Genomic DNA, 23,537 nt, shown 5'->3' with positions numbered 1-23,537 from the left:
CATTTGTTAAACTATCTTTGCCAATTGTTTCATTAATGATTATGAATCTTCCCTCAGTCTGCTACTGTTGTTTATTAATGTATGGAGTCTTCTTGTTGATTAGAATTGGCTTGATTGATGCATTTTTTGTGATTCTATTGCAGTCAGATGGGTTTCCTGTAGGAGACGTATGACAGAGTTTTGCTTTTGGAGGTGGTTGAGGGCTTTGGGTCTTTTAGCAGGAGAGATGAAAGCTCTTATATTCCAGGAGGCAAGTTTAATGGTCATTTCCTATTGTTTCATATCCTAAATAAAGTGGTCATTACTTTAATTGTTCTGAGGTTGAGCAGTGGGAGTTTTGAATAAAGTCTTTCCCATTTTCATACAGGGACAACACAATGACGTTTATATGTGTGAGTGTAATGCTGGTGTGAAAATGTGTCGTGAAAATGTGTAAATTGAACACAATCTGGGTGTGTCAATCTGGACAGCTGTAAGATTGTTTAGCAGGTGCCTGAAGGGGGAGATGTGCTTTGGATTAGCATTTGAGTGGGGGGTACAATTAAAGTACTTAAGTATTATGAGCTTGTTGTATCACATGGGTTACAGCCCAGTTGATCCAAGCTGCTGAGTGATGTTGTTGGTCAGAGATACTAACAGCAGCTGATGATGCTGAGCTGATCTTTATCTCATTAGATGTTCAGTTGGCTCCATCTAGTGGACAGATAGTAGAACTACATCATGTGATATGTGACACTGACTGGGTTTCTGCTACAGGTTAGACTGGTTTTGACGTCACTGATGTTTTTTAGATGTGGACTCTGAAGTTATGAGGATGTGACAGCGTCCTCAGATAAAATGTACACAGACAGCAGGACTGACGAGGGAGAATGAGCAGCTTCTTCTCTCCTGATGTTTCTCTACACATGAAGGTGGAAAGCTTCAGCTGCTGACAGTCTGCTCAAAATTCATCTTTTTAAACTCTTTGATTTGTTGTTTGTTTGTATCAGGATGCAGCAGCAGAGAGCAGACTCTCCTGAACCCAGCTGTGTGTCCATGAAGAGTGACGCGTCTATGGATCATCCTATGACGTTTAAAGATGGACAACCTGCTGATGGAAGGTAAGAAGTTAATAATGGTTGGTTGGCTGTTTGGGCTGAATAAACCTCCTGTGTTATGTGGGGCGGAGCAGGTGAACCAGGCACAAACACCACAGACAGGTTCAATGGAAACAGCTTTAATGCTCAGAAACCAACAGACCATAAAGGGAAAGCAGTTCAGATAAGGTTGAAACCAGCAGGAACAGGTAACAAGAGGAACAGTAACAGACAGGAACAGCATCACAATCTAGTGTCTAGAATGAAAGAAAATGAGTGAGAGCAGTATATGTAGTGAGGAGCTGATGAGGGAATTACACAGTGGCAGCAGTTTAAAGTTTAAAGATGGATGACCTGCTGATGGAAGGTAAGAATTTAAAAGTGAAGTTTGTTATTATCTGACTCTCCTAAGAAGATAGTTTCAGCAGTGACATCACAGTGTACAAGTGAGTCACATGTCAAAGAGTTCAGTTATAAGACACCAACATGGTCACTATATCAATATGTGTGTGTAACTTTGAAAACATCACATCAATAATCAGAGCAGCAGCTAACTTGGATGTGTCTGTCTCGAGCTAACTTCAAAGATGGACCCTGCTGAGCAAAGGTCAGAATATTGATCTCATGATTGATAAACTGACTGAACAGATTTATAACTGACAGAAAGGATTGTTAGACACAAGAATGTTTTTCATTAATGGAAGAAGAGAAAAAAGTCTAAAATGTTTCATTAAAGACAAATCAAAGAAAGACAGAAAATACGATACAATGCATGTTATGTATAAATGTTTCCTTTTCATATCAGTGTTTACTGTGTCATAATTAATAGAAAAACCTTTGGTAAAGAGACAATGAATGGTTTCTCAGGCCACATTAAAATCAAATCAGAACACAGGAAACAAAGTGAAAAGGTGTGTTACATTTCAGTGTTTGTTGTCTTGTCTGTTCTTTCATGCAGCACAATCCATCTCATTAAAACTGCAAACAGTCCCTCACAAATGGAAGTAAACATACAGTCAATAGTACTGTCCCTCAGCCACAGGAAACACTTTGATTGTCAAAGGCTGTCTGTCATGTTTGACTTCACCTCTGCTGCTGTTGATAAGCTCCGCCCATGGCTCTGCCTCCAAGCTGTGATTGGACAGCTGATTATTGTTCAGTTTGACAGGAACATCTTCATCTCTCACAGAGCTTCTTCTTCAGTGTTGGCAGGTGTTTGCTGCCCTCTGCAGGACAACACTGACATGTAACACTTCCTCTCTTTGTTTTCTGTGGTCTGATTTATTTTTTTCATCTTATTCAATTGAACAGACAATACAATTCACCCTCATGTACCGGGCATGTACATCAGGCTGAGTTTATACCTGTTTAATTTCAGACCTTTTTCTTCTCCTTCTGTATGGATCAGATGGGGAAATGGACAAGAGATTATTCTCATAATTTAAAGGAAATCTTAGTATTACAGAGTAAAAGCTGCTTGATGCTGTGTTCATCCATCTGAAGGTGAACTGGGATGTTTATATTTTTCCATCTTTAGTTATTGAGGTTAACACAGATTGTTACTGAGCCATAGAACTCCTGTTGAAATTCCTCACTTCCTTCTTCTTCTGTTGACTCATGACCAAGTCGCTGCCATCCTCTTTTCATCACTGGAGGAATTTGAAAGCATAAGTCACTCTGTTTTGAAAGATTTCTGTTTAATTCTGACATTTAAACTGATGTTTAATCCTTCAGTTCTTTGACTTTAATAGCAATAAAAAATACAGTCAGCAATCAACATGATGACAAATTAGGACAATATTAAAAGATACAAATCTCTCTCCTCATTTGGTTCTGAAATGTAAACTTCTTTCTTTGTATCAGGATGCAGCAGCAGAGAGCAGACTCTCCTGAACCCAGCTGTGTGTCCATGAAGAGTGACGGGTCTATGGATCGTCCTATTTACTTTAAAGATGGACAACCTGCTGATGGAAGGTAAGAATTTAACATCCAGTAATCAGAGCAGCATTTAAAGGAGTTCATTTTTTCATCATGACAGAACATCTTTAATAAGCTGAGTGCAGATTTGAGTCATTAAATGTCCTTAAACGTGAAATTTTCTCCACAGAGTTCAGCAGCAGAGCTCAGAGGTTCCCAGTGATCAGTCTGCACAGCAGCATCAAACACAGCTGGACTCCATATTTATGGTGTGTACATGTACTAACACACCTTTTACTATTAACTCCATCAACCACAGATGAAATACTAAAGTAGCATTCAGGTCCTAACAGTGTCCATGCTGCTCTGTTTAGACCAGCAGGCCTTCAGACTGACACATGAATCACATGTTGTGTTCTACCAGTTTAAATGAAATGTTCACTTTATCTTTCTGTTCCAGCTGCTGGAGGAGAACATCGTCACTTTTGTGAAGAACGAGCTGAAGAGAGTCCAGAGGGTTCTGAGTTCAGATGACCCAGAATGCTTAGAGAGTCAGAGTGAGGATGAGGAGGTGTTGGAAGGTGAGGAGGAAGAGCAGAGGAAGAGCAGCAGAGAGGCATTTCTGAAGATCACAGTGCACTTCCTGAGGAGAATGAAGCAGGAGGAGCTGGCTGAGCGTCTGCAGAGTAAGAGGATTTTAACAGATTTAACATGATGGAGAGGAAATGGAGGCAACATGGGAGAGGTTTATATTTCAAACTCTGCTGTAAATGTGCTGCACACATCTGCATCAGATCAGAGGCTGTTATAATAAAACTTAATGAATAAAACTGATGTAGCGATCATAAATGTCACAGTAGTGTAGGAGCAGAAAGGGTGTGTTTGTCTATTAATAATGATAAATAATTATCTTAAATAGTTATTAATTATTAATAAGAAATTAATTTGGGCCACCACCAGTAAACCAAACAGTCAAATTATCCTCAATGAAGAATCAACTTTGTAAAAGTGAAGGAGTAGAGTCCGAGCTCTGACTATATACACTATATAATAACATATGTACAATGATCACAAAACACTTCTCTTTAAAGTCTGACAATTTATCAACAACCATCAATCAACAAGTCCATCAATGTTCAGTAATAAACGGTCCTACCACTGTGACTAATAACAAACAAAAAATAAATCTAAAATAAGGTGTGTATGAACAAGTCTGTGCAAATAAGCAGGTATGTAGGTGGAAGTCTTGCCACGTGAGAACAGATGCCCGAGCCACCTCATCTGGTTCCTCTCAATAAGGAGGAGCAGTGGGTCTACTCCGAGCTCCTCCCGGATGACCGAGCTTCTCACCCTGAGAGCCCAGTCACCCTACGGAGGAAGCTTATTTCGGCCGCTTGCACCGACTGGTAAATTGAGAGCTTTGCCTTTTGGCTCAGCTCTCTCTTCACCACGACGGATCTGTGCAGAGTCCGCATTACTGCAGACGCCGCACCGATCCGCCTGTCGATCTCCCGCTCCATCCTTCCCTCACTCGTGAACAAGACCCCGAGGTACTTGAACTCCTCCACTTGGGTCAGGATCTCATCCCCGACCCGGAGAGTGCACTCCACCCTTTTCCAGCTGAGGACCATGGACTCAGATTTGGAGGTGCTGATTCTCATCCCGGCCGCTTCGCACTCAGCTGCGAACCGATCCAGTGAGAGTTGGAGGTCACGGTCTGATGAAGCCAACAGGACCACATCATCTGCAAAAAGCAGTGACCCAATCCTGAGGTCACCAAACCGGAACCCCTCAACGCCCTGGCTGCGCCTAGAAATCCTGTCCATAAAGATTATGAACAGGATCGGTGACAAAGGGCAGCCCTGGCGGAGTCCAACCCCCACCGGAAACGAGTCCGACTTACTACCAGCTATGCGGACCAAGCTCTGACACCGGTCGTACAGGGAACGGACGGCCCGTATCAGGGGGTCCGATACCCCATACTCCCGGAAAACCCCCCACAGGACTCCCAGAGGAACACGGTCGAATGCCTTCTCCAAGTCCACAAAACACATGTGGACTGGTTTGGCAAACTCCCATGCACTCTCAAGGATCCTGCAGAGGGTGTAGAGCTGGTCCACAGTTCCACGACCTGGACGAAAACCACATTGCAACTCCTGAATCCGAGGCTCGACTATCCGACGGACCCTCCTCTCCAGTACCCCTGAATAGACCTTACCAGGGAGGCTGAGGAGTGTGATCCCCCTATAGTTGGAGCACACCCTCCGGTCCCCCTTCTTAAAAAGAGGGACCACCACCCCAGTCTGCCAATCCAGAGGCACTGCCCCCGATGTCCACGCGATGCTGCAGAGTTGTGTCAACCATGACAGCCCCACAACATCCAGGGCCTTTAGGAACTCCGGGCGGATCTCATCCACCCCCAGGGCCTTGCCACCGAGGAGCTTTTTGACCACCTCAGCAACCACAACCCCAGAGATAGGAGAGCCCACACCCTGGTCCCCAGGCCCTGCCTCCTTACCGGAAGGCGTGTCGGTGGGATTGAGGAAGTCTTCGAAATATTCCTTCCACTGATCCACAACGTCCCGATTCGAGGTCAGCAGCGCACTGTCGCCACCATACACAGTGTTGACGGTGCACTGCTCCCCCCTCCTGAACTGCGAATGGTGGTCCAGAAGCCGTCTATTCGAAGCCGTCTGGAAGTCGTTCTCCGTGGCCTTAACAAACTCCTCCCATGTCCGGGTTTTTGCCTCAGCGACCGCCGCAGCTGCACTCCGCTTGGCCTGTCGGTACCTGCCTGCTGCCTCCAGAGTCCCACAGGCCAAAATCAATCAATCAATCTTTATTTGTATAGCGCCAAATCACAACAGAGTCATCTCAGGTCTCTTTCCACATAGAGCAGGTCTAAACCGAACTCTTCAGGTTTAATTTAAAGAGACCCAACATTCCCACATGAGCAGCACTTGGTGACAATGGAGAGAAAAAACTCCCTTTAAACAGGAAGAAACCTCAGAACCAGAACCAGACTCACAGTGGGAGAACATCTGCCTTGGCCGGTTGGAGTAGAGAGAGAGAGGAAGGAGAGGAGAGAGAGAGAGAGGAAGGAAGGAGAGGAGAGAGAGGAAGGAGAGGAAGGAGAGGAGAGAGAGGAAGGAGAGGAGAGAGAGGAAGGAGAGGAGAGAGAGAGAGAGAGGAAGGAGAGGAGAGAGAAGCACATTGAAGGTCCGGGACTGGAATCTGTCATCCGGACGTCTACAGGCCCAGATTACCTGTGAGACCAGAAAGCACCGACAACTCCGGGGAAGAAGTTTAGCTTATTGAATGCATTAATAATAGTACATGAATGTTAATGGATATAGATGGATGGATAGAGAGAGAGAGAGGGAGGAGAAGAGAGGAGCTCAGTGCATCATGGGAGTCCCCCGGCAGTCTAAGCCTATAGCAGCATAAACTAGGAGCTCGAACCAGCCCTCAACTCAACTCAACTAAACTTTATTTATAAAGCACTTTAAAACAACCAAAGCTGAAACAAAGTGCTGTACACAAATAAATAAAACAACACAGGAACATAAAACAATTAACAAGAAATAAATACTAAAATAATTGTTTATTGTTTTTAAAACTAATTAAAAACAATAAAACAATAACTAAAAACAAACCATAAAGCACTAGAACAGGAGCAGAGTCTCATGTATGGTTGAACGCCAAGGAATAAAAATGGGTTTTAAGACGAGTTTTAAAAATGGACAGTGAGGAGGCTAGTCTAATATTTAAAGGAAGCTCGTTCCACAATTTAGGAGCGGCAACAGAAAATGCTCTATCCCCTCTGAGCTTCCGCTTTGACCTCGGTACCTCCAGGAGCAGCAGATCAGCTGACCTGAGGCACCGAGCAGGAGCATGGGGGTGAAGGAGCTCAGAGAGGTAAAGCGGGGCCAGACCATTTAAAGATTTAAAAACAAATAAAAGAATCTTAAAATGGACTCTAAAATGCACAGGCAGCCAGTGGAGGGAGGCTAGGATGGAAGTTATGTGCTCCCTCTTACGTACTCCAGTTAAGAGACGAGCGGCTCATTTTGCACCAACTGGAGACGTGCGATGGAGGACTGATTGACTCCAAAATAAAGTGCATTACAGTAATCCAGCCGACATGTGATGAAGGCATGGATTACTGTTTCAAAGTGCTGTTGTGCAAGGAAAGGCTTCACCTTTGCCAGGTGTCTACTATAAAAAAGCTGGACTTCACCACAGCAGTAATTTGCCTATCTAATTTAAAATCACTGTCCATCTTAAAACCCAAGTTTGAGACTGTTGGCTTCAAATAATCTGCCAAAATGCCCAGATCAACAGGGGGGAGGTTCACAAGAGCCACTGGGACCAAATACCATCACTTCTGTTTTTTTCTCATTGAAATTTAAAAAGTTCAAGGCCATCCAGGCTTTGATGTCTTCAAGACATGCCAGCAGTGGTGTGAGGGAAAAAGCATTTTTCTTTTTCAGCAGCACATATATCTGACTGTCGTCGGCATAAAAGTGGAAAGAGATGCCATGCTTTCTCAGGATGGAACCCAGTGGCAGTAAATACAGAGAAAAGAGCAGGGGCCCTAAAATCGGCCCCTGTGGAACCCCATACGGCAGTGGAGCAGAGCTGGATTTGGAGGTTCCAAGGCTTACACTCATGCTTCTGTCGGCCAGATATGATCTGAGCCACACCAGTGCAGTACCACAGATGCCCACTATGTGGCGTAGCCGAGCCACTAGGGTGTTGTGGTCCACAGTGTCAAAGGCTGCAGTTAGGTCCAACAGAACAAGGATTACATGATCACCAGAGTCATTTGCTAGCAGGATATCATTAAAGACCCTCAATAAAGCTGACTCGTGCTATGCAGAGTTTTAAAGCCTGATTGAAAGACCTCCAGGACATCATTCTCATCCAGAAACGACTTTAGCTGAGCATGAACAACTTTCTCCAAGATTTTTGAGATAAAAGGCAGCGTGGAGATGGGCATAAAATTGGCCAGCACGCTGCGGTCAAGACTAGGTTTTTTAAGTAGGGGCTGCACCACTGCATGTTTAAAACTTGCGGGAACAACACCAGAAGACAGACTGCTGTTAATGATAGCCAAAACCGACTGCCCTATGCTAGGGAAAACCTCTTTAAAGAAGTTAGGAGAGACAGCATCACAGGGAGAGCCTGATGGCTTAATATGGCCAACCAAATCTTCTAAGAACAACAGAGACACAGGCTCAAACTTATCAAGAGCTGCAGAACAAGGCACAGGGACAGAGGGGTCAGGTGCAGGAGCTGGGATGAGAGTCCTAGCAGTAGCAACCTTATCAATAAAAAAGTGCAGGAAGCTATTAGTCAATGGTTTTGAATAACACCCGCGGGTTATGACGATTGGACTCAATGATGTTTGACAGGTATTCTCTTTAACGGTATTTTGGTAGCAGCGCCAGCAGTCCTTCAGGATTTGGAAGGAAACCTGCAGCTTGTCCTTCTTCCACTTAGGCTCAGCTTTGCGACACTCCCGTCTAGCTGCGCGCGTTGTTTCATTAAACCAGGGCTCAGATTTAGCCTTGGGCTGCGCAGTTGTTGTTTTTTTAGCCACAGAGTCCAGTATGGTTAGAAAAGGAGGATTCAAACCAAGAGCTGAGGTCCTCTGTGTTAACAGAGGCAGGGCGGACACAGAGCTGATCAAAAGCCACAGAAAACTGGCCAGCAGTAAAAGAGTTAAAAATCCGACGGCTCTGAACAGGGGCGCCAGACTTAACATCAGCACAGGAGAAAGCAACTTCAAACAGTACTGGCATATGATCAGAAATCAAATCGTCACAGATCTCCAAGTTAGATACAGATAGACCATGAGAGAGGACGAGGTCTAATGTGTGTCCATGTTCATGTGTGGGACCAGACACACACTGCACCAAATTAAAAGAGTCAATAAGGCTTAAAAAGTCCTTCACCAACGGCTTATCAGGACAACACACGTGAATATTAAAATCCCTGAAAAAAAGGGCACGGTCATACTTAGGCATGATTTCAGCCAGAAGACCAGAAAAGTCATTCACAAAGTCCTTATTGTATTTGGGGGCTGCACTCACCGGGTCCGATCCAAGTCTCTGTCACACAGAGGAAGTCCAGGCCACAGGAGCTGAAGAAATCCCTCAGGATGAAAGTTTTGTTCGCCAGGGATCTAGCGTTCACCAAGCCAATCCTGGTGGGAGCTGGGGCCTGTGGTCCGGTGGACCGGTGAGCCTGGGGCAGCGTCCTCAGGAGCCAGTGGTTTACCCCTCGCTGAGAGAGCCGAAGGGGGCAGAGGCGGCGGGGCTGGAGTCCATCAAAAGAGCCGGTGACAGGCACTAGGCAAACATCGATGGGTTCGAGGAAGCGCTGGGACACAGCGAGAGGAGGGAGCAATCCATGTCCTGTCCGAGAAATGGACGAAGAGCGTGTCAGCCAGAGCTTCAACTTCACAGGCCGACCGCCGCGTTTACCGCGAACGGGAACGCTTCCGCCGAGAAGGTAAGGCCGAGGCCCGGTACAGGTGAGGCGGAATCCCTGCTAGGAGCGGGGGCAAAGTATACTGTCCACCGTGATCAAATGCACCTAAATCCATGACATTCCGCCGGAAAAACAAAAGAGTCTGGCGATCATACACCAGCAGAGACTCAATTTGTTTAGTGCCAATGGTTAAAAACAGCAAAAACACTAAACATTGCAGGAGCAGCAGACGGCCAGCCAAACACACAGGCGCCATCTTGAAACTCTCCATCATCACCATGGTGACCTAACTATAAGCTTTATCACAAAGGAAAGTTTTAAGCCTACTCTTAAACGTAGAGAGGGTGTCTGGACCCCCGACCCAATCTGGGAGATGGTTCCACAGGAGAGGAACCTGACAACTGAAGGCTCTGCCTTTTAGAGATACTAGGAACCACAAGTAGGTGTTCTAGTAGGGTCATAAGGTTCAATGAGCTGGGAGCGCAGTGTTCTGGTAGGTTCATAAGGTTCTATGAGCTGGGAGCGCAGTGTTCTAGTAGGTTCATAAGGTTCTATGAGCTGGGAGCGCAGTGTTCTGGTAGGTTCATAAAGTTCTATGAGCTGGGAGCGCAGTGTTCTAGTAGGTTCATAAGGTTCTATGAGCTGGGAGCGCAGTGTTCTGGTAGGTTCATGAGGTTCTATGAGCTGGGAGCACAGTGTTGTAGTAGGATCATAAGGTTCTATGAGCTGGGAGCGCAGTGTTCTAGTAGGTTCATAAGGTACTATAAGCTCTTTCAGATAAGATATGATGGAGCCTGACCATTAAGAGCTTTAAAAGTGAGGAGAAGGATTTTAAATTCTATTCTAGATTTTACGGGAAGCCAATGCAGTGAAGCCAAAATGGGAGCAAAAAGCCCTATAGGACTCCTTCTTCAGCTTGACAGAATCCCTCACCGCAGGTGTCCACCAGCGGGTTTGGGTATTGCCGCCACGACAGGCACCGACAACCTTACGGCCACAGCACCTGTCGGCCGCCTTGACAATGGAGGCACGGACCATGGCCCAATCGGACTCAATTTCCCCCACTTCCTCCGGTACATGGTCAGGGAGTTGAAGCTCTCTCTGACAGGAGACTCTGCCAGACGTTCCCAGCAGACCCTCACAATGCGTTTGGGTCTGCCAGGTCTGACCGGCATCCTCCCCCACCATCATAGCCAACTCACCACCAGGTGGTGATCAGTTGACAGCTCCGCCCCTCTCTTTGCCCGAGTGTCCAAGACATGCGGCCACATGTCCGACAACACGACTACAAAGTAAACCTTCGAACTGCGGCCTAGGGTGTCCTGGTGCCAAGTGCACATATGGACTCCTTGATGCTTGACCATGGTATTCGTTATAGATAATCTGTGACGAGCACAGAAGTCCAATAACAGAACACCGCTCGGGTTCAGATCGGGGGGGCTGTTCCTCCCAATCACACCCTTCCAGGTCTCACTGTTGTTGCCAACATGAGCGTTGAAGTCCCCCAGCAGGACGAGGGAATCCCCAGAGGGAGCACTCTCCAGCACCCCTTCTAAGGAGTCCAGAAAGGGTGGATACTCTGAGCTGTTGTTTGGAACATAGGCACAAACAACAGTCAGGATCCGTCCCCCCACCCGAAGGCAAAGGGAGGCTACCCTTTCATCTACTGGGGTAAACTCCAACATACAGGCACCAAACCGGGGGGCTTGAATAAAACAATTAATAATAATCATGACACCAAATTGGATATCGTGACATATCTACTACACAGACACACTTACATGTTCAGATTTCTAGACTTTCTGTAGGATCCACTCACTGATTTCATTTGTTGTTTGTTCATTCAGGGGCTCGTGCTGCAAAGTGTCGACGTAAACTCAAGTCTAACCTGGAGAAGAAGTTCCAGTGTCTGTTTGAGGGGATCGCTAAAGCAGGAAACCCAACCCTTCTGAATCAGATCTACACACCGCTCTACATCACAGAGGGAGGGACTGCAGAGGTCAATGATGAACATGAGATCAGACAGATTGAAACAGCATCCAGGAAACCAGACAGACCAGAAACAACAATCAGACAAGAAGACATCTTTAAAACCTCACCTGGAAGAGATGAACCAATCAGAACAGTGATGACAAAGGGAGTGGCTGGCATTGGGAAAACAGTCTTAACACAGAAGTTCACTCTGGACTGGGCTGAAGACAAAGCCAACCAGGACATACACTTCACATTTCCATTCACTTTCAGAGAGCTGAATGTGCTGAAAGAGAAAAAGTACAGCTTGGTGGAACTTGTTCATCACTTCTTTACTGAAACCAAAGAAGCAGGAATCTGCAGGTTTGAAGAGTTCCAGGTTGTGTTCATCTTTGACGGTCTGGATGAGTGTCGACTTCCTCTGGACTTCCACAACACTGAGATCCTGACTGATGTTACAGAGTCCACCTCAGTGGATGTGCTGCTGACAAACCTCATCAGGGGGAAACTGCTTCCCTCTGCTCGCCTCTGGATAACCACACGACCTGCAGCAGCCAATCAGATCCCTCCTGAGTGTGTCGACATGGTGACAGAGGTCAGAGGGTTCACTGACCCACAGAAGGAAGAGTACTTCAGGAAGAGATTCAAAGATGAGGAGCAGGCCAGCACCATCATCTCCCACATCAAGACATCACGAAGCCTCCACATCATGTGCCACATCCCAGTCTTCTGCTGGATCACTGCTACAGTTCTGGAGGATGTGTTGAAAAGCAGAGAGGGAGGAGAGCTGCCCAAGACCCTGACTGAGATGTACATCCACTTCCTGGTGGTTCAGTCCAAACTGAAGAACATCAAGTATGATGGAGGAGCTGAGACAGATCCACACTGGAGTCCAGAGAACAGGAAGATGATTGAGTCTCTGGGAAAACTGGCTTTTGAGCAGCTGCAGAAAGGCAACCTGATCTTCTATGAATCAGACCTGACAGAGTGTGGCATCGATATCAGAGCAGCCTCAGTGTACTCAGGAATGTTCACACAAGTCTTTAAAGAGGAGAGAGGGCTGTACCAGGACAAGGTGTTCTGCTTCGTCCATCTGAGCCTTCAGGAGTTTCTGGCTGCTCTTCATGTCCACCTGACATTCATCGAGTCTGGAGTCAATCTGCTGGCAGAAGAACAAACAACATCCTGGTGGCCTGAAGTGTTCAGAGACAAATCAACACGTTTCTACCAGAGTGCTGTGGACGAGGCCTTAAAGAGTCCAAATGGACACCTGGACTTGTTCCTCCGCTTCCTCCTGGGTCTTTCACTGCAGACCAATCAGACTCTCCTACGAGGTCTGCTGACAGGAAGTAACTCACAGACCAATGAGAAAACAGTCGATTACATCAAGAAGAAGCTCAGTGAGAATGTGTCTGCAGAGAGAAGCATCAATCTGTTCCACTGTCTGAATGAACTGAAGGATCGTTCTCTAGTGGAGGAGATCCAACAGTACCTGAGATCAGGAAGTCTCTCCACAGATAAACTGTCTCCTGCTCAGTGGTCAGCTCTGGTCTTCATCTTACTGTCATCAGAAAAAGATCTGGACGTGTTTGACCTGAAGAAATACTCTGCTTCAGAGGAGGCTCTTCTGAGTCTGCTGCCAGTGGTCAAAGCATCCAACAAAGCTCTGTAAGTGCACACAGAACTATCCAGATTAATGTTGTTTAATCTTTGCTAAATGAAGAAAAGTAATGTTTGCAATTATTTTTTTCTGCTGATTCTTCTCCAGGTTGAGTGGCTGTAACCTCTCAGAGAGAAGCTGTGCAGCTCTGTCCTCAGTTCTCAGCTCCCAGTCCTCTAGTCTGAGAGATCTGGACCTGAGTACCAACGACCTGCAGGATTCAGGAGTGAAGCAGCTTTCTGCTGGACTGAAAAGTCCACACTGTGGACTGGAAACTCTCAGGTCAGGATTAAACTGTCTGTGAAAGTTTACCCATCAAGCTTTTACTGTCTTTATATATTGGATCTGTGAATTAATTTATTAAAATTATTCTCCAGGTTTAGAGTCTGTAACCTCTCAAAGAGAAGCTGTGCAGCTCTGTCCTCAGTTCTCAGCTCCCAGTCCTCTAGTCTGAGAGATCTGGACCTGAGTAACAACGACTTGCAGGATTCAGGAGTGAAGCAGCTTTCTGCTGGACTGGAGAGTCCACACTGTGGACTGGAAACTCTCAGGTCAGTTTCATTACTGTGTATATAAAGTCATATTTTAGCGTCACCTAGTTTCTAGTTTACTTGAAGAGTTTTTGATACTAAAAAGATTTAGTGTATTGTCTGAACTGAAGAGTTTTTATATCAAGTTTACAGTAAATAAAGCTCTTTTCACACCAACATGTGAGTCAGGATATATGTTTCTGTCATTTATTATTCAATGAAGTGTCAATGTGCATGAATTCTTGAAAATCTAGTTTAAGCTTTTTTTCCCTTCAAATTAAATGATTAAAAACTCAGTTAAACATACAAAACATGATCTAACATCAAAACAACGATACATTTCTATTCAATATTCCTACTATATCTAGAAATGTCAAACAATATTTAACTTTAAAGACATTTCTTCTGCCAAAGTAAAAACAGAATGGCATCAGATTAAACTCTGAGCTTCAGCAGTTGCAGCCTCCAGCAGCAACATGTGCTTTCTCTCCTTCTACTAACCTAAAATGTATCTGCATGACACCAACATACAGCAGGGGGCGCTGAGTGTGAACATAAAGGCCTGAATGACAAAATCCTGTTTATTGAGTTGAGAATGTTTTTAATTAGGGATGCACCGAAATGAAAATTCTTGGCCGAAAACCGAAACACTGAAAGAAATGATTATGCCAATTATTAGTACCATTGCATTTATGGCTATGACTGTGTACTAACCTCACTAAAATCAAGGCATTGCAATTCAAAGAATAAATCAATTACAAAAGTATGAAAATATTATACTGACATTACAACAATGCACAATATAAAATTAAATTAAGTTAAAAATAACACTTAGTTTTACACTTGGTGTTTGTCCGGGGGGGTGGAGGGGCGATTGGTGTCGGTCTAATAAGCAGTGTGTTTGTGTGACTATAAAAGCAGCGCGTGTGAGAGCAAAGCGTCCGTGTAGCTCTCACACAAACACACACACCTTCTCCTGTGCTGTGCGCTTCTCCGTCTCTAAGCGGGTTCTCCGCATCCATCGTGGCCCGGATCATTTCTCGTGCGCGCCGCTTTAATCCCACATCCAAGTAATGATCTTTATAACGCGGATCAATTACAGTCACAATGAAGTGCAGAGGATCCAAATAGATCTCAGTGAAACGTGTGCTCACAGACTCTAAGAGTGTACTTCACTTAAGTGCTGCAATTAAAGGAATAACGTCTGCTACAGATGCATCAGAGGAGCTGATCTCTTTAGTTAGCTGTTTCGGCCGTGTTGTTTCGGTGATAAAAGTATTTCGGCTGAAAACCGAAAATGCGCTTTTGGGCCATTTTCGGCCGAAGATTTTCGGTGGCCGAATTTTCGGTGCATCCCTATTTTTAATGTCATTAGATGAACTGTTGTGTGTGTTCAGTCTGTCAGGATGTCTGATCACAGAGGAAGGCTGTACTTCTCTGGCCTCAGCTCTGAGCTCCAACCCCTCCCATCTGAGAGAGCTGGACCTGAGCTACAATCATCCAGGAGAGTCAGGAGAGAAGCTTCTGTCTGCTGGACTGAAGGATCCACACTGGAGACTGGACACTCTCAAGTATGGACAGACAGATGGACACACTCAGGTATGGGCAGACAGGTGGACACTCTCAGGTATTGACAGATGGACACTCTCAGGTATGGACAGACAGGTGGACACTCTCATGTATGGACAGATGGACAGACACTCTGACTAACTGAGGGACTCTGGTTCATGCTTAATGGTGGATATGAGTGAAGGTGTATGAAGCTGATTGTGTCTTTGTCTCTTCCTCCAGGATTGACCATGGTGGACTGCAGAGACTGAAACCTGGCCTGAGGAAGTGTGAGTGTGTTTTCAGTTTGATTCATGAGAACTTTGAGAAACTGGATGAAATATGTAAAAGAAGTGAAAAAAGTTCAAAATGATGGAAAATGTGTTTTGGCAGAAATGGGCGTGGCCTAAACTGACATTTATCTTGAACCAATGAATCCGAATGAAACAGAAATGTCCTTCTGTTGGTCACAGTTCATGAGTTAAAAGATAAATGTTTTATAAATGTCCACATGGTGGCGCTACCTGCTCCAAAATGTCCCTCATGTCTCTCCTGCAGATAAAGTTCATTAATTCATTCTGACTTCAGTTGTTTGGAGCATTTGGACAAAAATGTGTTTGTAACAGACGACAGTTTGAGATGAAAATAACAGACTTGATGTGCAAAGACCTTCACTTTACACCAAACTTGGTGAAAAAACATGAATATTACTGAATATCACTGTCATGTTGACTGTTCATGTTCTAACTGAACTGTTAAAGGTCCACTTACTCTGTATGTCCAAAGCTTTCAGTCACATCTCATGGTCTTCCTCAGTGATAGAGTGTCTCAGTTGTCATGGAGATGGTTTATGTTTGAATGGTTTCAGTAAAGTAGTTAATAAATCAACAGATGATAAACTGCAGCTGTATTGTGTCTCGTTCTCTCCATCAGATGCCTGTGAACTGGAACTGGATCCAAACACAATGAACAGAAACCTCAAACTGTCTGATAACAACAGGAAGGTGAAATGTGTGAAGGAGTATCAGTCATATCCTGATCATCCAGACAGATTTGATTGCTGGCCTCAGCTGCTGTGTGGAAATGTTCTGACTGGTCGCTGTTACTGGGAGGTCGAGAGTAGAGGAAGAGTTTCTATATCAGTGAGTTACAGAAGAATCAGCAGGAAAGGAGACAGTGATGACTGTTTGTTTGGAGAGAATGATCAGTCCTGGAGTCTGAGCTGCTCTGATGATGGTTGTTACTCTGTCTGGCACAATAAGAGAAAAACATCCATCTTCTCCTCCTCCTCCTCTGTCTCTAACAGAGTAGCAGTGTATGTTGACTGTCCTGCTGGCACTCTGTCCTTCTACAGAGTCTCCTCTGACACACTGATCCACCTCCACACCTTCAACACCATATTCACTGATCCTCTGTATGCTGGGTTTGGAGTCTGCTGGTCTGGTTCAGTCTCTCTGTGTTCCTTGTAGGAGGGAGAGTCTCTCTGTGTCTCTGTAGGAGGGAGAGTATCTCCTGCGGACAGAAACTGAAATTAAACATCACACACACTCTGATCTGTGAAGCAGATCTGTCTCAGACTCAAACACTCAGTTATTTTTCCTTCTACATGATTCATTGATTAGTCTCAGTTGACTCTGATGTTGTTACTGTCAGGATCCAATGAGCAGCATGCAGCTCTATTCGTGTTTCTATCTAATAAATGTGCTTTTGCATAAATATTCTATGTTCATGATGCATAGTTCAAAATTAAAATTTCATCCCATAATTTAATGCAATAAGTAAATAAATAGTTGTAAAAATATAATGTACACAGATGACTTAAAAGTTAAAGTTGTAATTATTGATGTAGAAGCAAAGGCAGACAGGACTCAAGAATCTCTCTTCATGACAAGTGGCCAACAAGGTATTTAGCTTTATTTGTAAATGCTTTGTTTCATTTTGGCACCAAACATAATTTTCTATGTAATTAGTTTCATGCTCTGTACTGTAGACTTTGATGCTTTGTACTTTACTCATTCATTAGTCGCTAGAGTATTTAAGTATTGCAGTAAATCAAGTCTTCATCTGAAAAGTACCTAAAGCTGTGAAATAAATGTGGTGGATTGGAAGGATACTACATTGTACAAGTACCTCAAACTGTACTTCACTGCAGTACTATAATAAATGTACTGAGTTACTTTCCAGCTCTGTTTGTGAAGATCAGTGACAGCAGACTAAAACAAAATGTTTGTTTGAAGTCGGCTGTGAGGAAGCGTTTAATTTCTCGTCTGGTATAGTGCTGGTATAAAACTGAGTCTCCAAGCCTTAATCAGTGGATTATGGAAAAGATGACTTTTTCCCAGGAAATGGGAAAACAAAACAATAGAGGACGCTACACATTAACAATTAAAGACACTGGACATAATATATAATATTATTAACTGAGGAGCCCCCATGTTTTTGTCTGTTTGTTTTTCCCTTGACAGCCTGTTGTCAACCTGTTTTTCCTTAAATTGAAAATACTAAATAAAATAAAAACTGAATGTGTTTAAAGTGAAGAGATGTCTGTGTGATGTTACTGTATGTTTCTGTTGGCTTTGTCAGTTATTAGAGTTTCATGAAACAGAAAATCAGACGCTGATGAAAACTTCAGCTTGATATGTGTTGTTCTGCTTGGTTGTCTTTATGCTCCAACAATAAATTCACCATATTATTCCCCTGCAGAAGGAGGGCTTTGGTTTATTTTGCCACGGTTGTTTGAACCACTAAAGGACTAAAGAGCAGCTGTTGTGTTAACCATCACAACCACACAGAAAACTGAGACTCATTCTGTTCTGTGTTATAACTAAAGGAAGAAATGATTCAGGGAAACTAAAAATGTCCCTTTACCAGGTGAAGGTCAGAGAAGATAATGGTGCTGATGGTTGATTCTGTAATTCTATACAGTATGGAGTTATTTACTAGAAAGAGGTCAATGTGAGAGTATGATTTATGGAATTATGAGTAGTAAGAATATTCTCTGTTGTGTGGGTTTGAAATTCAGCAGGCATCACTAAGTCCATAGTCAGATATGTATGGCTTGAGTATGAGTCTATAGGAGTTTGGTTAAGTGGATCTGTCCAGGTGAGGGTTGTTACGGCCCTGCATGTGTATGTTCGTGTTCTCTCTTGTTTTTGTTTGGTTCCTTTCTCTCCTGCCTCCGGCTCTGGCTCCTCCCACTCCTCCGGCTCCATCCCTGGTTCCTGATTGGTGCGGCTTCCTTCGGTGCGCTCCAATCCCCAGCCATCAATCAGAGTCGGACCTTTTAAATAATCTGCAGCCTGTCAGTCAGGGCGGCTGGATCTTTGTGGCCAGTCCGCCTCGCCTTGCTGCTGCGCTATTGTGTTAAATATGTTGAATATGGGTCAGGCTTAGTTACTGTTAACACACACATTCATTAGTTGTTTCTTTGTGTTAGTTCCACTAGGAGTAGGGGTGCTGCTCATCTTTTTGTATTATTGACAATAATCTGTACTAAAGGTTTAGGTAGGTTTTGTTTTTATTTTACTCTTATTACGTTACACAGATTCATTAGCTCTGTTTTAGGAGTCCTCTTTTGGTTATATTCTTTTGTTTGTTTGAGCAGCATCAATCGGCCCTTGTTTTTGTTTCTGTAAACTTCCCTCTGCTTAGTGGTTTGAGTAACCCTTGATTAATAAATAATTTTATTTTAAACCTTAACATCTGTTTTTTATGTTACTTCCTTCATTTAACGAGCTGGGTTGTAACAAGGGTTAAGTACCAGATTGAAATCATGGAATCATGGAATTTGGATATTTCTGCAAACAGTGAGTGGAAAAACGTGGGTGTGTCTGTATTGTGGGATTATATGTTCACATTTGTTAAACTATCTTTGCCAATTGTTTCATTAATGATGATGAATCTTCCCTCAGAGTCTGCTACTGTTGTTTTATTAATGTATGGAGTCTTCTTGTTGATTAGAATTGGCTTGATTGATGCATTTTGATGAGATTTTTTGTGATTCTATTGCAGTCAGATGGGTTTCCTGTAGGAGACATATGACAGAGTTTTGCTTTTGAAGGTGGTTGAGGGCTTTGGGTCTTTTAGCAGGAGAGATGAAAGCTCTTATATTCCAGGAGGCAAGTTTAATGGTCATTTCCTATTGTTTCATATCCTAAATAAAGTGGTCATTATTTTAATTGTCCTGAGGTTGAGCAGTGGGAGTTTTGAATAAAGTCCTTCCCATTTTCATACAGGGACAACACAATGACGTTTATATGTGTGAGTGTAATGCTGGTGTGAAAATGTGTTGTGAAAATGTGTAAATTGAACACAATCTGGGTGTGTCAATCTGGACAGCTGTAAGATTGTGGAGCAGGTGCCTGAAGGGGGGAGATGTGCTTTGGAGTAGCATTTGAGTGGGGGGGTACAATTATAGTATAAGTATTATGAGCTTGTTGTATCACATGGGTTACAGCCAAGTTGATCCAAGCTGCTGAGTGATGTTGTTGGTCAGAGATACTAACAGCAGCTGATGATGCTGAGCTGATCTTTAGCTCATTAGATGTTCAGTTGGCTCCATCTAGTGGACAGATAGTAGAACTACATCATGTGATATCTGACACTGACTGGGTTTCTGCTACAGGTTAGACTGGTTTTGACGTCACTGATGTTTTTTTAGATGTGGACTCTGAAGTTATGAGGATGTGACAGCGTCCTCAGATCAAATGTACACAGACAGCAGGACTGATGAGGGAGAATGAGCAGCTTCTTCTCTCCTGATGTTTCTCTACACATGAAGGTGGAAAGTGTCTGTAAGTTGACCTGAAGTGACTTCAGCAGGTGAGAATCCTACCAGAGAAATCTGTAAATGTCTGATGAACCATCAGTTTGATCACATTGTGTTGAATCACTGTTTGACTGGACAGTAGAAATGTTTCTGATGATGATTGTCTGTTTCACTAGATTTATTTAATACTTCAGGTTTTACAGAAGATTTAGATTCTTGATGATTTCTTTCTTGGTGAGTTAAAGGAGAGAAGTTTGAGAATTATTTCCTTGTTTTACTGTTAGTGATTCTCAGGTTAAACCAGCAGCACTTTGATTGTCATCTGAGATCATATCATCAGTGAAAAATGCATATTATGTCAGAAGTTGTTGGAAAGCTTGAATCAACTTGGCTGTGGTGCATTTTAATCCAAAACACAACCATCTTCCAACACTGAGACAGACTTGGCTTGACTGAAAGCTCTTTTACAGTCCATGTTGTGAACTGTCCCAGAGGCTGCAGAGTCCTCAGATGGACCTGCTCAGTGTGTCTGATGGGAAGAGCTGCTGCTTCTCTGTTTTCTACAGTATTTGTGACATGTTAGAGAGACGAATGAGAACTAATGTGTCCTGTGATGAAACCTTGTTGTAGTGAGTGAGTGCAGCTCTCCCAGCAGCTGTTTCTCTGCTATGGATCAGTGTGAGGACAGAGAGGAGGGAGTCCCTCCCTCTAAAAGCTCTCTGTGTGGGGAACATGACAGCCAGACCAAAGCTCAGAGGTGAGATGAGGATCTCTAACTGTCCATCACTGTTCTCCACTCACATCACTCCACCATCATTATTCACACTCACTGTCACATCTGACACTCAACTACTGAATAATAAGTCACAATAACTCAGAATGAACTACTAACTTTGTGAGTGAACAAAGAGCTCAACCACTGATTAGTCAACTAATCAACTAAGATGAGACAGCATCTTTCATCAGATGACATTTTGAAGAACAGGAGAACGTTTCTCATCCACTGTCTTCTTACTGATTTTCATTCTGCTTCTAAAACTTCAGCTGCTGACAGTCTGCTCAAAATTCATCTTTTTAAACTCTTTGATTTGTTGTTTGTTTGTATCAGGATGCAGCAGCAGAGAGCAGACTCTCCTGAACCCAGCTGTGTGTCCATGAAGAGTGACCGGTCTATGGATCGTCCTATTGACATTAAAGATGGACGAGCTGCTGATGGAAGGTAAGAATTTAAAAGTGAAGTTTGTTATTATCTGACTCTCCTGAGAAGAGAAATCAATATATAGTTTCAGCAGTGACATCACAGTGTTCACCTGTGCAACAGTCACATGTCAAAGAGTTCAGTGTTATAAGACACCAACATGGTCACTATATCAATATGTGTGTAACTTTGAAAACATCACATCAATGATCAGAGCAGCAGCTAACTTGGATGTGTCTGTCTTGAGCTAACTTCAAAGATGGACCCTGCTGAGCAAAGGTCAGAATATTGATCTCAGGATTGATAAACTGACTGAACAGATTTATAACTGACAGAAAGGATTGTTAGACACAAGAATGTTTTTCATTAATGGAAGAAGATAAAAAAAAGTCTAAAATGTTTCATTGAAGACAAATCAAAGAAAGAAAGATATCAGTGTTTACTGTGTCATAATTAATAGAAACACCTTTGGTAAAGAGACAATGAATGGTTTCTCAGGCCACATTAAAATCAAATCAGAACACAGGAAACAAAGTGAAAAGGTGTGTTACATTTCAGTGTTTGTTGTCTTGTGTGTTCTTTCATGCAGCACAATCCATCTCATTAAAACTGCAAACAGTCCCTCACAAATGGAAGTAAACATACAGTCAATAGTACTGTCCCTCAGCCACAGGAAACACTGTGATTGTCAAAGGCTGTCTGTCATGTTTGACTTCACCTCTGCTGCTGTTGATAAGCTCCGCCCATGGCTCTGCCTCCAAGCTGTGATTGGACAGCTGATTATTGTTCAGTTTGACAGGAACATCTTCATCTCAAAAAGACTCATCTTCATCTCTCACAGAGCTTCTTATTCAGTGTTGGCAGGTGTTTGCTGCCCTCTGCAGGACAACACTGACATGTAACACTTCCTCTCTTTGTTTTCTGTGGTCTGATTTATTTTTTTCATCTTATTCAATTGAACAGACAATACAATTCACCCTCATGTACCGGGCATGTACATCAGGCTGAGTTTATACCTGTTTAATTTCAGACCTTTTTCTTCTCCTTCTGTATGGATCAGATGGGGAAATGGACAAGAGATTATTCTCATAATTTAAAGTAAATCTTAGTTTTACAGAGTAAAAGCTGTTTGATGCTGTGTTCATCCATCTGAAGGTGAACTGGGATGTTTATATTTCCATCTTTAGTTATTGAGGTTAACACAGATTGTTACTGAGCCATAGAACTCCTGTTGAACATCCTCACTTCCTTCTTCTTCTGCTGACTCATGACCAAGTCGCTGCCATCCTCTTTTCATCACTGGAGGAATTTAAACTGATCAGTCACTCTGTTCTGAAATATTTCCTTTTAATTCTGACATTTAAATTGATGATTTATCCTTCAGTTCTTTGACTTTAATAGCAATTAGAAATACAGTCAGCAATCAACATCGATGACAAATTAGGACAATATTAAAAGATACAAATCTCTCTCCTCATTTGGTTCTGAAACGTCAACTTCTTCATTAGTATCAGGATGCAGCAGCAGAGAGCAGACTCTCCTGAACCCAGCTGTGTGTCCATGAAGAGTGATCGGTCTATTATGCTTCCTATTTGGTTTAAAGATGGACAACCTGCTGATGGAAGGTAAGAATCTAATAATGGTTGGTTGGCTGTTTGGGCTGAATAAACCTCCTGTGTTATGTGGGGCGGAGCAGGTGAACCAGGCACAAACACCACAGACAGGTTCAATGGAAACAGCTTTAATGCTCAGAAACCAAAAGACAGGCTTACAGACCATAAAGGGAAAGCAGTTCAAATAAGGTTGAAACCAGCAGGAACAGGTAACAAGAGGAACAGGAACAGACAGGAACAGCATCACAATCTAGTGTCTAGAATGAAAGAAAATGACTGAGAGCAGTATATGTAGTGAGGAGCTGATGAGGGAATTACACAGTGGCATCAGTTTAAAGTTTAAAGATGGACGACCTGCTGATGGAAGGTAAGAATTTAACATCCAGAAATCAGAGCAGCATTTACAGGAGTTCATTTAGTCATCATGACAGAACATCTTTAATAAGCTGAGTGCAGATTTGAGTCATTAAATGTCCTTAAACGTGATGTTTTCTCCACAGAGTTCAGCAGCAGAGCTCAGAGGTTCCCAGTGATCAGTCTGCACAGCAGCATCAAACACAGCTGGACTCCATATTTATGGTGTGTACATGTACTAACACACCTTTTACTATTAACTCCATCAACCACAGATGAAATACTGACGTAGCATTCAGGTCCAAACAGTGTCCATGCTGCTCTGTTTAGACCAGCAGGCCTTCAGACTGACACATGAATCACATGTTGTGTTCTACCAGTTTAAATGAAATGTTCACTTTATC

At 43.4% G+C, this 23,537-nt stretch overlaps 1 protein-coding gene across 1 annotated transcript in view; it reads left to right on the top strand.

The window, feature by feature from the left end:
• Nucleotides 1–4,326: 4,326 nt before the first annotated feature.
• The window catches only part of LOC133999521 (NLR family CARD domain-containing protein 3-like), a 35,912-nt gene continuing 16,701 nt past the window's right edge, over nucleotides 4,327–23,537 (top strand). The window contains exons 1-7 of the mRNA XM_062438764.1: nucleotides 4,327–4,399; nucleotides 4,848–5,032; nucleotides 5,591–5,779; nucleotides 9,121–9,239; nucleotides 9,379–9,512; nucleotides 10,468–10,571; nucleotides 11,506–13,130. Of these exons, the coding sequence (XP_062294748.1) occupies nucleotides 4,327–4,399; nucleotides 4,848–5,032; nucleotides 5,591–5,779; nucleotides 9,121–9,239; nucleotides 9,379–9,512; nucleotides 10,468–10,571; nucleotides 11,506–13,130 (2,429 nt within the window). The remainder of the gene's footprint in view (nucleotides 4,400–4,847; nucleotides 5,033–5,590; nucleotides 5,780–9,120; nucleotides 9,240–9,378; nucleotides 9,513–10,467; nucleotides 10,572–11,505; nucleotides 13,131–23,537) is intronic.

Source organism: Scomber scombrus, chromosome 1 (genome assembly GCF_963691925.1).
Source record: "Scomber scombrus chromosome 1, fScoSco1.1, whole genome shotgun sequence".
NCBI lineage: Eukaryota > Metazoa > Chordata > Actinopteri > Scombriformes > Scombridae > Scomber > Scomber scombrus.
The sequence above is the reverse complement of the archived record's forward strand: the minus strand, read 5'-3'. Positions and strand labels throughout refer to the sequence as shown.